The sequence below is a fragment of the Pyrus communis genome, chromosome 7, assembly GCF_041283825.1.
Source record: "Pyrus communis isolate YQ-2024b chromosome 7, ASM4128382v1, whole genome shotgun sequence".
Taxonomy (NCBI): Eukaryota; Viridiplantae; Streptophyta; class Magnoliopsida; order Rosales; family Rosaceae; genus Pyrus; species Pyrus communis.
This window is the reverse complement of record NC_142571.1, coordinates 30,321,898-30,337,309: the sequence shown is the minus strand read 5'-3', so window position 1 is coordinate 30,337,309 and position 15,412 is coordinate 30,321,898. Positions and strand designations below refer to the sequence as shown.

Below are 15,412 nucleotides of genomic sequence, written 5' to 3'. Positions count from 1 at the left end.
GAAGTATATCCATTACTGTCACCTTGGCCGCTTGCTCGCTCTGTAAAACCCACAGCTGCTAAACCCCCTAATTTTCTCGCACTTTCCTTCCAATTTTCCATCGATCCAAACACTCCTTATCGCTTTACCACAAACCCTAAGTTCTGCGTTAATCTAACCCAATGGCAACTCTGTTTACTTCTCCACAATCAATGGCAACACTCTCATCGCCGATTTTCCAAAAGCCCCAAATCTTCACATTATCGTCTAGCTCTTCCAATTTCTTGAATCCGTCGAAGAATCTGAAACCCATTGCGATTGCGATTCGACCCCGAAGGTGCCGCGGCAAGTCGCTCTCCGTGCAGATGTCCTGGGACGGCCCGCTTTCCTCGGTCAAGCTGATCATACAAGGAAAGAATTTGGAGGTACTCTTTTATCGGTTTTTGAGGTTTAAATTTGGTTACTTTTGGCATATTTTGAGGTTTGCAGTGATGTGTTTAATGAACTTTGTGTTTTTGGACAAAACATTGTAGAAATTACCATTAATTGGGAATCTAAATTGTATTTTGCATTGGCTTGTTATCCAAAATATATTTGAAATTGACATAACTCATCATTTTAATCTATGTGCTTTAAAATCAATCGAAATGGTATTATCAATCGTCAATCATTTTAGTCCTTTTATTAGAAATCTCCGTTAAATTGGTGATATTTTTGTTAAATCAACCCCTATATTCAATTTAATTAAAAAAAATTCTACATAATGATCAAAATGATTGACGGACAATCTCATGGACTACTTCTGTCAATTTTAAATCTTAGAGATCAAAGTGAGGAGTTATGGTAATCTCAGAGACACTTTTGGCTTAAAAAGACTTGATTTGTTTAATGTATTATTTGCGGGAAGTGCCTTATCTGTGGAAAATTGGAATTTTTGTTTTTGCTTTTAACAAGTGATAGTGGAGGAGGGAGATTCGAACACAGGACGAGACGTCGGCCGCAGAATTAGAAACTTTTTCATCAATGTGGAATTTGAATGAGAAATTTTCAATCTGTGAATTCAGTTATCGGAGGCAGTGAAGAAGCATGTGGAAGACAAGGTTGGCAAGGCAGTTCAAAAGCATAGTCACCTAGTGAGGGAAGCCGATGTTCGGTTGTCTGTTCGAGGTGGAGAGCTTGGAAAAGGCCCCAGGATTCGGAGATGTGAGGTATTGCCGTCTGATGAATTTCATGAACTGTTAGGTTATCTGCAATTGCAGCATACGGTTTGTTCCTGTGAAGCACATTTGTGTGTGTTTGTGTTTTGTTTAGGTGACTTTGTTCACGAAGAAGCATGGAGTGTTCCGTGCTGAGGAAGAAGCTGAGACACTTTACGCGAGCATAGATTTGGCATCTTCGATTATCCAGAGGAAGTTGAGGAAAATCAAGGAGAAGGAATCGGATCACGGGCGGCACATGAAAGGCTTTAACAGATCGAAAGTTAGGGAGCCTGCAATGCAAGTAGTGGCGGAAGATGAAGAGGAAGAGGCAGAGGCAGTTCCCCAAGAGCAGGAAGAAGACTTCATTGACGAGGTTGTCACTTGGAACTTTCACTACGCATCTGCTGATTATCTATAGAAATGCCATTCTCTCCATCGTATTCTCATTGTTCGGTCATTTTTACTAGGTTGTTCGAACGAAATACTTTGACATGCCGCCTTTGACGGTTGCTGAAGCAGTTGATCAACTGGAAAATGTTGATCACGACTTCTATGCTTTCCGAAATGAAGAAACTGGTAAGAAACTACAAAACACCCCTACTGCCTTCATTTCCTCGAACATCAGTTTTCGATTTCTGTCATCCAGTAGTTGAAGTTTTCCTCTGTTCTTACTTAGGTGAGATTAATGTAATATACAAACGAGAAGAAGGAGGTTATGGACTTATTATACCGAAAGGAAATGGTAAAGCGGAGAAGTCACAGCACGTGGTGGTAGAGCGAGCTAGAGAACGCTCCTTGGCGGAATAAAGAGGCCTAGGTATCCAGTCTTGTACAGCGGTGTTTCTAAAAGTTTGAGGGGCGTAGTTTTTGTAACGTACGAATGAAAGCTTATGAGCAAATTAAAATCATAAACATCAATTCCTCAGCTGCCTCTGCCTTTCTTTTACTCGACTGACTGAACTGATTTGTTAACTGTCTCTGCATCTCTTTTCAGAGCCTCATGTTAATTCAGATTTAACAAAACATCAACGAGAAAAACGTAGAAAGTCGATATGCAAACTGCTCGAAAGGTATAGCTTTCATAACAAGGAAGCTGAGAAGATTTTACCATGAGTAAACAGCTCAAATTTGTATCATGACTCGTTTGTATTACAAACGTTTTCATTTAGATGATCCGACAAAACTTTCATTTCTTCGTTTAGATCAACATACGCTGTCTTCTTGGTCGAAAATCTCTCGGAAGAAACAGTTAAGAGCTTGTTCAGTGACATTCCTTCCCCCAAAACCTTCTTCCTCAGTTCATACCTGGCCTTGATTCTGTCATCAAGCTTGTAACCAAGGAATGCCGGAAAGTTCAGTAACTCTCCGACTTCACGACCCATCCCATTTATCAAGTACTCCATCTTCTTCTCCAAAGCAGCATGGCTGTATTGCAGTATCTGAGGATGTTTGGTGCTCATGACAACAATGTCTGAACACGAAAGCCCGTAACTGAAGAACAACCCGACCACCTTTTGCAGATTATCGCAGCTTGTTCTGGTGGCGGATCCCATTGCTGCCGCCAAGTCTTTTGTTCTATGTTTATACCCAATCTTCACTAAAAATGCAAGCTTAAATGCAATGTTGTCTTCAAAAGACAACCCTAGAAACAATGGAGCTTTGACCAAGAACTTGAAGATGTCATTCGAACTCAACCCGCACTGCTTGAGAAAATGAATTCTCGGACGCAATTTCCTCTCCCGACTGGCACTCACCACGTTGGGAAATACAAGCAGAAACCTGAAGATTTGATCGTCAGTTAGGCCGGCATTCAACCTCAACAAATCGACATGGCCTTTCGTGTGATCCACGGTATAGCTCAAGATTGCAGGGAGCTTACCCAACAGAGTCCCCGTGGCCTCATCATCTCCGCCACTGAGCTCCGCCAGGAACCCTACTCTCGGAACCAGCTGAGTCTCCAGATCAAAATTGAGAAGCGTCGGACGCATTACTATCAAATCAATGCCACCAAAGCGGTCGAAGAACGCGATTGTTCTTTCGATTTCTTCGAGTGACTTGAGACACAATGCCTTGTACAGATTAACCTTGTTGATAACATCAAAAATCTTGTCAACTGGAACTCCGCGGTGAAGAAGCAATCTGACTTTCTGATGAAAACCCACCAAAAATCTTGCTTCTGTTGTTCTCAAAAGCCGCTTCAGCTGCAGCGGCTCGATCTTCCCTTCCAAATCGTCGAGAACAAATTGCAGAAACGGACCTATTTCCTCAGCTGTTAATAGACTTGGGGATTTTGTAATCAACTGAGAAAGCACAAGGCCGTCGATTCCAACGGAACGGAAGGAATGAACCCGAGCTCGCAGTGAATCCAAAGATGTCGACGCCACAGCTGGATTCTTGTCCAAAAGCACTCGGCTTTCATCCTCGCCGACCCCAATTTCTTGAAAGAACGAGAACAGCATTCCTGGCACAAGATATTACGATTAAAATCATGCAGGCAATGTGTTTGATATAAGGCCTCTTAGAGTTGCTTACCTACTTCGGCGAGGACATTGGCAGGGGAGTTCATATAACGGCATTGGAGAAGAAACTGTTGATTTTGACGGAGACCCAGTTGGGTTAACGACGGTTGTCGTTCAAAATTCTGGGCTTTGGTGAACTTCAACGGAGAAAACCATTGACGGGCGCGGAAGATTGAAGGTGAAGGAGACGACAAATAAGCGGCGGCCGGCGGAGGAGGAGCTAGTGAGAATGAAAAGAGAGAATCGGAGGAAGAAGAAGAAGAAGAAGCGGGAAAAGGGTGAGTGAACAAAGCGTATACGGCAACCATTTTCCTGATAAAAAAATGGTTTCTTCTCGGCGTTCGGAAAGATTGAGCTTTTGTTTACAGTCGGTTTGTGGCTGAGGTGAAGACGATGTCCGGGCCTTACCTAAATGGGCCTTTCATACAGCCATAAATCAATAGTATTATAGGCCCAATAGGCCCAATGATTATCTAAATTGAAAGGGAATTCTGTATGGCATTTCCATACACTTGTTTTCTCCCAATGCACAACTCTGGTAATTTCTGGCCTTTCGATTGAATAAATTATACAAGAATGGTAACAAAACAAATACAGGGTGAGGGTCGTAGAAGGAGAAAGGGGGCGCGTGTAATCATATACCGTTTCATATCAATACGATTGTAAAAATTGCAAGAAAAACAGAAAAATCCTTTTGGGGAAAATAGCTTCTGTTACGACATTTGTAAACACATACAAAAAGTTTCACTATTTCACAACATTTTGATTCCCAAGTCAGCATGATCGCCGGCACCGCCATCTCGGAGCCCTGTGCGTGACCCGAACCTCCTACACTCTTTCGGAGAGGGAGATGATACGGTCAACTAAATTTTTATACCGAAAGAAACGACGTTTGTGCCATCATGTTACGTTGTTGCATTGCCGGCAGCTAGCTCTCTCTGGTGCAAAAACTCTTTTTCCGGTTTCTGGTTCAATCACGCTTTGTATTGTTTTTGGCTGTCCTTGTGAGTCTTTTTATGAAGCTTTCCTCCATTTTTATTGTCTGTAGGAAGGCCTTTTATTAATATAACAGAGGAACCGCCCTTTTTCAAATTTCGCGGTGATCGGTTCAAAGAAAACCTGCATGAAATTCAACAAGAGCACAATAAACACTTAGGTGCGTGCAGGCAGCAACACAGAATATCAAAATCAGATAGTACTTTCAAGTGCACTTGCCCTTTTCTTATATCTTTGGTTTTATTTTCCGGCAGGTGTTTGCCAAATTCTTCCCCTCTGTCATTCAGATTATCTAGGGTGTCATTCTGTGGCTTCTGTCCCTGAACAATGTAGCAAGGGCAACAAACTTACATTTCTTTGTTTCATAATATTATGCACAGCAACTCTATGACTATGGCATCAAATCACACGCCGTGATTCATACTTATTTACGTTAAGCAACAACTGCACACTAAATTCAGAATCGGAACATAAAATCTAATCAATTATTCAGCAAAACACTTGAAATCCAAAACCAGAAGGTGGAGCCGGCTAAATCCAAAGCATTTAAGGGTTGCGAAAACAGAAAGATTCAGAGGCCAAAGTCATGCATACTCTCTAGAAAACTCAGCAGCATTCTACCTTACACGGCCTTAAATCAGATAAACAAATTATTCACACAAATAGATCAGTTGAAGTGATATCCTTTCCCCTTCGATACTAATAGTTGTTATCAATACAATAACAAAGAGCACGGAGATTAACTGATTAGAACTCCTAATGAACAAAACCCGGAAAGGTTACTCAGGCACAATTCAAGCCTTAAAGTTTTCAATGTTAAACCTATCCAGTGTACCAAATTAATAGAAAAATGGCTAAACCAGGAAAACGGAACAACCATGGCTGAAAGTTTAACTAGAAGACTCATATAACTCTGTGAATTATGAACCAATACACATGCAATCACAGTATATGCAGACGAAGAGAAGGCAATGATCATACTAAATCCTAAAATCCAAACAGAAAAACACATGCAATCACAAGCTATAGGTACGAACTATCACACTCGTTAGAGAATAGAGCTGACATCACATGTTGCATTTGGAAAGAACCAACGAAGATCTTGCCGCCAAGAGTGCATCATTTTTTGTAACAAAAACAGCATTAAGCAATCGAAAAATCGCAGCGAAAATGCTAGCGCCATCCACACAACCACTTCATTTCCATACCAAACAAATCAACACATGCAATAATTGTTAATCCGATATTCGCATTCGTAGATAAACAAAGATCACAAAAATTAAGCACAATCGAGAAGGAAATATGAAACCAAATTAGCAAATTAATCAAGACAGAATCTTTGTATCTTACTTGAATGGAGTTGAGAGCTGTACATTCATCCACACCAGCTTCAACATCCAACGCGGAAACCGAAACCTTAGCTTTCTTCTTGTCAATGTCATCACCAAGGTGTTCCTCAACAACCACTTTCCTCTTATGTCTCCCAAAGCTCCTCCCTTTGACCTTCTTCTCCCTAACTTTCCACACATTCTTCCTCCTAAACACCAACTTCTCCGTCTTCCAAACCGCGCAGCTCGTATCAATCACCGTCACTTCGCTCCTCGAATACCCTTTCATCTCCCCCTTCTCTTCCTCTTCCTCTTCCTCCTCCCCCTCACATTGCCCACCACCCTCATTCCCTCCTAGTTCTTTCTTTTTCTTCTTCCCCACCAAGCTGTTGTTATCCGACGACACCTTGTCGAGGGCATTTTCGATATTTCCTTCACTTTCCGAGCTCTTCTCCTCCGCTGCATTCGCAGTGGCGGTGGCGTCGCCGTTAGAGTTGGTCGTGGAACCGACACAGACTCTGGGGTTTGCTTGCTTTCTAGGAATCTTTTTCCCGGAAAGTCTGGAACTTTCGTCGGCGCCGCCCATGAAAAATAGCTCCGATAGAACGTTGCTCATCATTCCGATGATTCCCCCTCCCTGGTCGTCTCCGTTCGGACACGAGGATTCGGAGCGATTCCCGACACGATCCGAATCCGGCCGAGTCGAATCCGTGGACGATGAGACGACATTGGGAGCAGGGAATTCAGAGAGAGAGTTTGCGTTTCGGGTAAGGAAGTGGTCGAGGTCGGAATTGTCGGCGGTCGGGAATCCCTTGTTGGACCGGAGCCGGTTCAGCCAGTTCGAACCGGACTTGGTGGCGGGCACCGAACAGAGCATTGCTGAGGTGGACGGATCTGATTGGCCAGGTGGATAGAGCTCGATGGGCTTCGACGCCGACAATTGCAGGCGGAGAAGGAGAGAAATTAGGTTTTCTGAGTTCGAATTCGAAAGCTTGAAACTTGAAACGACCCTGAGAAGCTCCGCGGTCTGTTTCGTGTTACGTGGTGGTGGGTGAAGTTGCTTTTACTTTTTACTATCAAGCATGAAACACGTGGGTTTTGTAAGTACTATTTCGATATCTCATATAAGTTTTAATTTTAGTCTCTCTAACATTACATATTTTAATAAAATTGTCACTTGAATTGGTGAGTTTGAAATAAGAACACATATATTATATATTCTTGATTTGATCTCATTTTGTTAGATTTGTAGACACATGCTATTGTCCAAAATCATTCGACCTCTAAATCACGTGACAAGTAAATCTTTCATCCAAACATATATATACATGAGCATCATACACAAGGAGTCAATGGAGAGAATGGGTGAGACCAAATTAGGGTGCTTTGTGTATGCAAAGGAACAACTATGTGTTCCGATCATCCGCACTTAAGAATTTCTCCTAAAATCAACCCTAACTTTTTTCTTTCCAAAGTACACATTGATCAAATAGATTATTAGACTCTATTTAGCAATACTCCCTCAAAGTTCAAGTAAGCCCAAAAAAAAGACCAATATATTTAGGATCTCTCATTCCAAAATTCAAAGATAAAAAATAAAAATAAAAAAAAAAAAAAAAAAAAAGGGCTTTCATCCTTTTCATCTCTCAAAAGTAACAGGAACATTACCGGTGGACCCAAAGCATAATGATTTGCGATCGAAGAGCAACTTATATGACACAGATTTACCGTCACGTGACACTTAATTTAAGAATATAATGTCATGTAAGGAAAAATTTACTGACACACCCCGACCCAAAATGTCTACTTGGACTCCGAATCGAGTTGTGCTGGCCGACGACACTTGAAGGATGACGAAACCATAAAGTGTAGTGTAGTGGAAACCTAATTAAAAGAGTGTGCGGGTGAGCGGGATTGAACCCAATTCACACGTGATAGCAGAGCATAAGAACAATACAGTAATTAGGGTGAGGGTTATGCCACTGAAGATAACCATCTCCTGAGATTTGCCAAAATCCTCGTTTACATGTAAGCACAACTATTAAACCTAGAAGGGGAAAAAACAAAGTTGAGTTGGTCAGAAAATAGTAAAAACTTTTTCAAAAACATTATAACCTCTCGCCGTAAAATCAAGTATAGTTTCCAAAATATATACGTACTACATATAGTAAGAAAATATTTACCGTAGCCTGCAAAGTCTCAAGAAATCAATGAGGCACAACTATAATAATTAAGCACAAGGTGACCAATATCACATAACCTTGTAATATGTAAACATAACATAACAAATGCTCATCGACACATGTTGACACACGAGTCAGAGTTGGCTAATGCAACCTGTACGACAGGACTGGGTGTAATAAATGTGCTCTAGTACTACAATCATGTGAAGGTTGGCGCCGAAGTGCGGTCACATACGAGTCGAAATTGCCTAATGCAATTTGTATGACAAGACTGGCACCTAACTTAGATCCAAGGCCAACGAACGGTGCGGATGTGAACATACACGTGAAAGACTAGCCCTGACCTTGGGCGGAGTACTAACTCCGAGATGCAGCACTGATGAGTAGATGACATAAATAAAATCATGCCACAAAGATTCGATGACTCTAATCAACGTAGTAATAATCACATATGTAAATATAAGATCATGGTATTTCGTGTATACCTGTGAACCTACAAGGCGCAGAATAATTCCCTAGGTTCAGTCACTTCACTAATTCATGTAATTTTAGTCTAATCAAGGCATACGTAGTAAATTCTTTTCAAAGTATAACTGGAAACTAGCAAGTACGCGTATGCTTATAAAAAGAAATGACCCACTCACAGTTACACAGTCGAAACGAAGCCTCTAAGCCTTGCTTGACCCCGTACATCCTCGGGATATGTTTCCCCTATATGTGAAATTACTAATTAACTTAGTTTAATAACACATAAATGGAAACTTAAATAAAACATCCGTAGATTGCTCAAACATAGGGTTTGAATATACGAAGTTGATCTACTCGACGTCATGGACCTACATAAATTGACAGAAAGCCAATCGAAGGTCAAACTCGCCACCACGCACCGGTTACGGCACGGCCATACGTGCCACCACGCACAGGCGAGACTCTGACGTTCGTTAGGAATATTCCGTCAGTTTGACAAAATATTCCGTTAAATAATTAACAGAGTTTAACGGCATAACCTGACGCCGTTAGAATATTCCATCAACTTTGACGGAATATTCCATCGTCTTTTCCTCCTTGCTGGTCGCCATCATCCGCCTCCGTCTGAACTCGCCGGAATCTAGAAATTTTCGCTGGTTTCTGGGTAAAATTTCAAACCTTCATATCTTCTTCATTTCTTAACCATTTTCACTAAATTTATATGGAAATGAAGCTTATGAAGTGTAGAATCAGTTTATACCTTTTGGAAGTCCAAAAATGGATGGGAAAAGACCGAAATTGGCTCGATAATCTCAATTTAAACTCGACCCCTCGAAACTCGTCTGTTTCAACATCAATTCTTCCTTAAACCTTCACCAAAGACCTCGAGGAGTAGAGTGGAGCCCTTTAGACTTCCTAAAAACTCGTAACTTGTTCGCAACTCCTCGGGGAAAAACTGAGTCGAGTTGAGCCTTCCGAGTTTGACGTCCAAAACTCGGTCAAACCACGATCCAAGGGTACGGTTGTGTTCATGGTGGTGAGATGAGTTCGATGGTGTGGTTTTCAGGTCACGTTTGTAAGGTTTGGTGTCTGTTTGAGGGAGTTGTAGAGTGAGAGAGGTTTCGAGTTTGAGAAAGACAAGGAGAAGAGAGAGAGAGAAAAATGGTGCTTTCTAATTAGGTGAAGGGTTTGATGGTGATGATCTAATTGGTTGCTTTCAAATGAGGGGAAGCAATTGATTGGGCGGTAAGGAGGAATTCAAGGAAAAAGCAAAAGTTTGATTGGTGGTTTGTGTGAAGAAAGGGGGGACCGGATCCACCAATTAAGGAAGGGATGGATGGATTTTGTACAATTTTTAATGTACAAAATCTGCTTCCCTACAATGTTTCAAACGCTGATAATTTGTACGCGTGTGTACAAAAATACCTATAACTAATGTATTTTAACGAATCGTAACTTTTTTGTTACAGATCCGATTCGAGTCTAACATGTGCTCACGCGTTCGTAACAACGAGTACTAATTTAGTACCAAACCAGGAAAATGAAACTGAAAGCTGAAAACCACGTCCACGTTAAATTCCACTTTTGTCCAAAAAGGGTAAAATTGTCAACTCACACCAACACAAAAAGAAATCACAGTGAAAAGTAGGGACGGGTCGTCACACTTACGCACATCATTTTTATCGAAATGGAAAGCCAATATCACAATAAACTCATTTCATATAAGTCTTTCTCCTAAAACTAACCAAATTCACATCTTATTAACTTGCACAAATTGGAAGCAAAATTGGTGGCAATGGATCGTCTCTTGTTCACTTGTTTATGTCTTACGTTTGTGTTAACCCACGTATTGATCAACACGCAAAATTATACAATAATAATAATAATTTAACACAATTGATTTGTATTTATTATATACACATCAGGTTATATATTCGTACTTCGAGCCGTATACTGTGTTGCGTTCGTAATTGCCACCCGAAATTTGATCATTTATAGTTTTATACCAACTACGATTCGCCTAACAAGAAGTTGATCACATGGCATATAATAAGTAGCCTAAATACTGGTTATACAACCCTACATACTTGGCATCAAATAATCAATCATTCACTACACAGTTAACAAACTTCACATCATATTTACTATTACAGACAAAAATATGAGAAGACAAGTGGCTGAGCGTCAAGAGGACGGAGTTAGAAATTTCTTCTAGTGGGGACAACTCAAAAATCAATTAAGAAAAACTTATTACAGTATAGCTTATACCAAGTATGATAATAGAGATAATTTCAAATGATGATGTATCACAATTCTAATGTTACAAAAATTTCAGTATAGTAGTGGAAAGTGGCAGAGTGATAAGAAAAATATTAATACATGATTACGCAGGAGAGAGGTTTTTCGGTTTGAATGATAGAACAAAAGCACTTTTGCACATATAATAATTGATATGAAGTATATGCAGTATAAAGGTCTGTTGGACATTAGATACCTATATTTTCTTTAAGAAAAAATTTGAGATAGGTCCAATTTTATAGGTCACATTTTGAAATAAATCCAATTTTTAGTGACTTTTAACTTTTGAAATAGATCCAATTTTTAGTTAGTTTGAACTCATATCAAAAGACCCTTTTCTTTAAAGATAATATATATATATATATATATATATATATTATATAATTATAGTCGGCAACTTAACAAACTAATCACTTGAGTTGGGGCATATGCCCCCGTGAGCCTTCATTAGCTCCTTCCATGAGCGTGAATTCTAACAGTTTGCCCCCCAAAATCCAAAAAGAGTCAAACAAGATGATGCCGTCGCCACAACTTAAACAACAAGAACAAAATTTTGAAAGGGTTTAAGCCAACGTTAAATCCAAGAAAATTTGAAGAGCCGCTTGCAGTGGCAGGAAGGCAAAGATATGTGCTCGGAAATTCGTATGTAGAACGACGAACGTACGATTTTTGGAGTTTTTTTGTTGTGTTCTTTTTCCTTCTGATAATTCTTCTATTTTTTGCTGCTTCTATTTTTGTTTTTCCTCGTTTTTCTCCTGCAATTCTCAGTGTATGCCATTGAAACGACGCCGTCACATGAACCCTGAATTCCTCCTTCCCGCCTCTCAATAACTTTCCCTGATTTTCCACCTACTGTTTTCTGATATCTCCTTCTGGGGTTGATCTTTTTCTTCCAAAGTTTCAAGCTTTATGCATTTTTTTTGGTTTATATCTATCGGCAGCAAAAAACTAACTCGATAAAATCTTTCAAAAAAGTATGCAGCTTTCTGTTTAGTTTCTTTTTCTCTGGTATTTCTTCTTGGTGGGGTTTCCTAGGTTTCGTAGGTTGTTGTTGTTATGTATGGATTTTATGGAGGCTTTGTCTAGATTGTCCTAGGTATTGGAGAGAGTGGAAACACCAACAGATACTACAATGGAGGTCGCAGGTTTGGATTTGATGGTGCTTCTGGGTATTTCGATGGCATTTTTTATTGGAGTTTTGATCGGATGGTCGTGGAAACCAAAGTGGGCATTCTCTGGCAATGACAAGGACAAACTAGGCTGCCCTGTGCCTAAAGCTTTTGATTTTTCGCAGCCTTCTTCGCCGCCCCGGTCCCCTTTAAAGGGGTTTTCGTCAGCTCCATGCTTGAATTGTTTTGAGTCATTGGTTTCCCAAGGTTGTGAAGCTTGCTGCATGGGTAAGGGAATTCAGAAAACTACTTCTGTATCGCCTCCGGCTACCGAATTCGATGAGGGCAGCAGGTACTTGGTATTTGTCAGAACATACTTTTGTTACCATGCTATTACAATTGTTTGTTATTACTTTTACTGTTGCGCGTCTTTGATGTCTTGTAGACGTTTTGATGTACGGTTGAAGTTTATCTGATAAATATCGTTTACTATAAAAAAAGGAAAATGGTGTTGAAGTTTCTAGTCTTGATTGGATAGATTTTGTATGAGGTGAAAATACTCACTAATTGAATGTACTTATCCAGCACATCGCAGCTGAATGACGAGAAGCCGAAAGTAGTGACTGAGGAGGATTTAGAGGTTTTATCCGAGCTTGTAGATATGAAAGATGGAGGTCCTCCATGGATACAGATGATGGATCGCTCCACCCCAACTATGACCTACCAAGGCTGGCGTAGGGATCCAAAGGTAATGGTTTTCCCTTAGCTTTTGCTTTCTTGGCCAACCGCTTTGTTGAGCTCTTTGATTTTACCATTCAGTTTTCACAATGGTTTGTTGTATTCTTCTTGTTGGAGATTCGATAGGTCGGTCCTCCTCAATATCGTAGCAGAACTGTCTATGAGGATGCAACGCCGGAATTAGTGAGGGACTTCTTCTGGGATGACGAGTTTCGACTAAGGTGGGATGACATGCTTAGTTATGCGAAAACCATAGAAGAATGCCCGACCACAGGAACCATGGTGACGCAGTGGATTAAGAAGGTAAGGCTTCCCTTTTGTATGTTCTAACTGGTTGATTCTCCCTTGCATATTCTTTATCTCTGCCATGCCTTCCGTTCTGCAGTTCCCGTTTTTCTGTAAAGACAGAGAATACATCATAGGTCGTCGAATTTGGGAATCTGGGAGGTTGTATTATTGCGTGACAAAGGTAAGCGGAGTGGATTTTTTTAATTTTTTATTCATCGATGCACTCTTGTTACACTCCTTTGATGACACATTGTTTGTACACCGGATATAAATTGACAAATCGAACTAAAAGATAGCAGCACTTTCTCAATTTTTGTTTGATGAAATATAAGAAGCTTTCTGTCTTTCATGTTTCAGGGAGTGCCCTATGCTTCTGTTCCAAGACATGACAAGCAAGTACGCGTAGATCTGTACTTCTCAAGTTGGTGCATTCAAGCAGGTAAGTTCTGCCAATCTTTGATCTGTTTTCATCAAGATAATCTGTTTATATTCGGCTTGTGACTATGTTAGAGTCGATAGAGCTGTTCAATCTGTAATAAAGTGACATTTTTAGTACATGACCAGTGGAATCAAGAAGGGCTGACGGCCAGCTGACTGCGTGTGAGGTTATATTCTTACATTACGAAGATATGGGACTCCCATGGGAAATTGTAAAACTTGGATTACGAAAAGGGATGTGGGATACAGTCAAGAAGATTGAGGCTGGCTTACGCGCCTACCAGAAGGAAAGAGCAGCAGGATCACCACTTTCCCGGCCAGCCTTTATGGCTCAGATCAACACGAAAATACATCCCGGGTACCTGAAATCCTCAGGAGCCACAGAAGACTCATCACAAACTGAGGTCGTGATTGCATCCAAGAAGCCTGCGGGTAGGCACATACCCAAGCTCTTAATACTTGTGGGGACAATAATCATTGCTTGCACTCTTACTAGGGGACACCTAGGCAGAAAGCTTGCGAAGGTAGGAAAGAAATTGCAAACAAAGAGTGATCGAGATTCAAGTTGATCCTAACCAAGAACATTGGCTGGTATTTGGTAAATGATCCTGAATAAAACCTTTTACCTATTGTTCAACGGGAAAGAAACAATGAAAGATTGCTTTTCGGTTGAATAAACAATGTAACTGTTACGTTTGAGTTGTATCCAGAAAACAGAGATATTTTGTTGTACATAAACTTAACAGATTGTTTTGAAGTTTCCAGCAGGCTGCTGAATTTAGGGAGTTCAGCATGTGTATCTTAGATGATGAGGAGATATAATAATACCTAGCTATTGCTCTTGATTTCTTTTTCTTTGATATTGCAAGAAAATTTAAAATATTGGAAGATAAGTAGATCGATCATATTTTATATTGGATGAAATATGTACAGAGGGAAGATATAGCAAGAGCTGAAGGATTCAGTCATGTGTCGCTACGATTCGTTAAGTAAATTAAGAGCCTGAAGGAGCAGATACTCATGCTTTCGCACAGGGTTTAGGGGTGCTAACGACCGACCAAGGTTTCAAAGGAGTCTAATCCGTCAAATTGGGGTGCCAATTTTGGCATCTGAGTGGCGTTCACCTTGGCCTTCGCTTTTGCTACAACATCTTGGATGGTTGCTCGAATCCCAGCTCCGAGTTCCTGCTTCAAGAACTTTCAAATATCAGCTGGCGAAAGCATCAGTAACGGAAATATTAGTAGAGAGGTGGACTAACCTTCGGTTGGTAATGGTTTTTGTCGAGGAAATATATCCCGGTTGCGGCAGCAACTAGAAAAGGCATCGACACATACACAGCCATTGCAGCCTGAGAAGAAATAATTGCTCTTTAGGTGTTGGTGGATCGGTGATGATAAATTTGTGGGTAAATATGTATAGGTTTTAAGTGTGAATAGAGAGAGAAAAGGTGACGAAAGAGAGGCGGGAGAGAGAGTAAAGCGAAGGAATGCGAGATGCCTTGGTGGTCAGGACAAGTAAAGATTGTTGTCAAAAGAATGGAAGGTGGGGAAAATATAAAAGAAGCTGTGAAAGAGGGTAAAGTGAGGAAAAAGTAAAGACCCAATGACATGATCAATATTCACTAGTAGGTAATTCCAACCAACAAGGCTCTCACCCTTGAAAGGGTCGAGGAGAAGGGGAACGTTTATTGTACGTAGTTTTACCTTTACTTTGTAAAGAGACTGTAACCATGACTCGAATCCCATGACCTTTTAGTCAACAAAAGAGTAGCCATTTCGTTGTACCAAAGAGGGAACCATTCACTAGTGATCTACATAAATAATTCTACTTCTGGTTCCATATAAATATACATGTAATTAATAAACGGCT

At 40.5% G+C, this 15,412-nt stretch overlaps 4 protein-coding genes across 5 annotated transcripts; 2 read left to right on the top strand and 2 right to left on the bottom strand.

The window, feature by feature from the left end:
- Nucleotides 1-2,103, top strand: LOC137734845 (30S ribosomal protein). Its single transcript, XM_068474146.2, has 5 exons — nucleotides 1-404; nucleotides 1,044-1,187; nucleotides 1,291-1,551; nucleotides 1,646-1,754; nucleotides 1,855-2,103. The coding sequence occupies exons 1-5, from the start codon at nucleotides 162-164 to the stop codon at nucleotides 1,983-1,985; spliced, it is 888 nt and encodes a 295-aa protein (XP_068330247.2). The 5' UTR covers nucleotides 1-161; the 3' UTR covers nucleotides 1,986-2,103.
- A 128-nt stretch (nucleotides 2,104-2,231) lies between these two features.
- PTAC15 (plastid transcriptionally active 15) lies at nucleotides 2,232-4,132 on the bottom strand. Of its 2 annotated transcripts, none has more exons than XM_068474145.2 (2): nucleotides 3,711-4,132; nucleotides 2,232-3,639 (listed from the first exon to the last, which is right to left on the bottom strand). In XM_068474145.2, the coding sequence occupies exons 1-2, from the start codon at nucleotides 4,003-4,005 to the stop codon at nucleotides 2,312-2,314; spliced, it is 1,623 nt and encodes a 540-aa protein (XP_068330246.2). In that variant the 5' UTR covers nucleotides 4,006-4,132; the 3' UTR covers nucleotides 2,232-2,311. The 2 variants fall into 2 exon arrangements, with proteins under 2 accessions (XP_068330246.2, XP_088553223.1); XM_088697097.1 differs by having other exon boundaries at nucleotides 3,715-4,028.
- Nucleotides 4,133-4,389: 257 nt separating this feature from the next.
- On the bottom strand, nucleotides 4,390-8,910 carry LOC137735415 (fantom protein). Its single transcript, XM_088697098.1, has 4 exons — nucleotides 8,849-8,910; nucleotides 6,044-7,094; nucleotides 4,913-5,013; nucleotides 4,390-4,816 (listed from the first exon to the last, which is right to left on the bottom strand). The coding sequence occupies exons 2-4, from the start codon at nucleotides 6,896-6,898 to the stop codon at nucleotides 4,672-4,674; spliced, it is 1,101 nt and encodes a 366-aa protein (XP_088553224.1). The 5' UTR covers nucleotides 6,899-7,094; nucleotides 8,849-8,910; the 3' UTR covers nucleotides 4,390-4,671.
- Nucleotides 8,911-11,350: 2,440 nt separating this feature from the next.
- LOC137735241 (uncharacterized) lies at nucleotides 11,351-14,388 on the top strand. The gene is made up of 6 exons (XM_068474652.2): nucleotides 11,351-12,431; nucleotides 12,665-12,827; nucleotides 12,944-13,120; nucleotides 13,203-13,286; nucleotides 13,463-13,544; nucleotides 13,670-14,388. Exons 1-6 carry the CDS (start codon nucleotides 12,103-12,105, stop codon nucleotides 14,110-14,112), a joined length of 1,278 nt encoding a protein of 425 aa, XP_068330753.2. The 5' UTR covers nucleotides 11,351-12,102; the 3' UTR covers nucleotides 14,113-14,388.
- Nucleotides 14,389-15,412: the final 1,024 nt, after the last annotated feature.

What these genes read in the sequence shown, in the direction of transcription:
- PTAC15 (XM_068474145.2), bottom strand. Translation starts at nt 4,005, where the DNA reads ATGGTTGCCGTATACGCTTTGTTCACTCACCCTTTTCCCGCTTCTTCT. An exon ending in CAATGTCCTCGCCGAAGTAG is followed by an intron (nt 3,640 to 3,710) that starts GTAAGCAACTCT and finishes ATCTTGTGCCAG; the next exon opens with GAATGCTGTTCTCGTTCTTT.
- LOC137735241 (XM_068474652.2), top strand. Translation starts at nt 12,103, where the DNA reads ATGGAGGTCGCAGGTTTGGATTTGATGGTGCTTCTGGGTATTTCGATG. An exon ending in GCTGGCGTAGGGATCCAAAG is followed by an intron (nt 12,828 to 12,943) that starts GTAATGGTTTTC and finishes GAGATTCGATAG; the next exon opens with GTCGGTCCTCCTCAATATCG. An exon ending in TGACGCAGTGGATTAAGAAG is followed by an intron (nt 13,121 to 13,202) that starts GTAAGGCTTCCC and finishes TCCGTTCTGCAG; the next exon opens with TTCCCGTTTTTCTGTAAAGA.
- LOC137735415 (XM_088697098.1), bottom strand. Translation starts at nt 6,898, where the DNA reads ATGCTCTGTTCGGTGCCCGCCACCAAGTCCGGTTCGAACTGGCTGAAC. An exon ending in CAGCTCTCAACTCCATTCAA is followed by an intron (nt 5,014 to 6,043) that starts GTAAGATACAAA and finishes TACATTGTTCAG; the next exon opens with GGACAGAAGCCACAGAATGA. An exon ending in ACCAAAGATATAAGAAAAGG is followed by an intron (nt 4,817 to 4,912) that starts GCAAGTGCACTT and finishes AATTTCATGCAG; the next exon opens with GTTTTCTTTGAACCGATCAC.
- LOC137734845 (XM_068474146.2), top strand. Translation starts at nt 162, where the DNA reads ATGGCAACTCTGTTTACTTCTCCACAATCAATGGCAACACTCTCATCG. An exon ending in CCAGGATTCGGAGATGTGAG is followed by an intron (nt 1,188 to 1,290) that starts GTATTGCCGTCT and finishes TGTTTTGTTTAG; the next exon opens with GTGACTTTGTTCACGAAGAA. An exon ending in TTTCCGAAATGAAGAAACTG is followed by an intron (nt 1,755 to 1,854) that starts GTAAGAAACTAC and finishes GTTCTTACTTAG; the next exon opens with GTGAGATTAATGTAATATAC.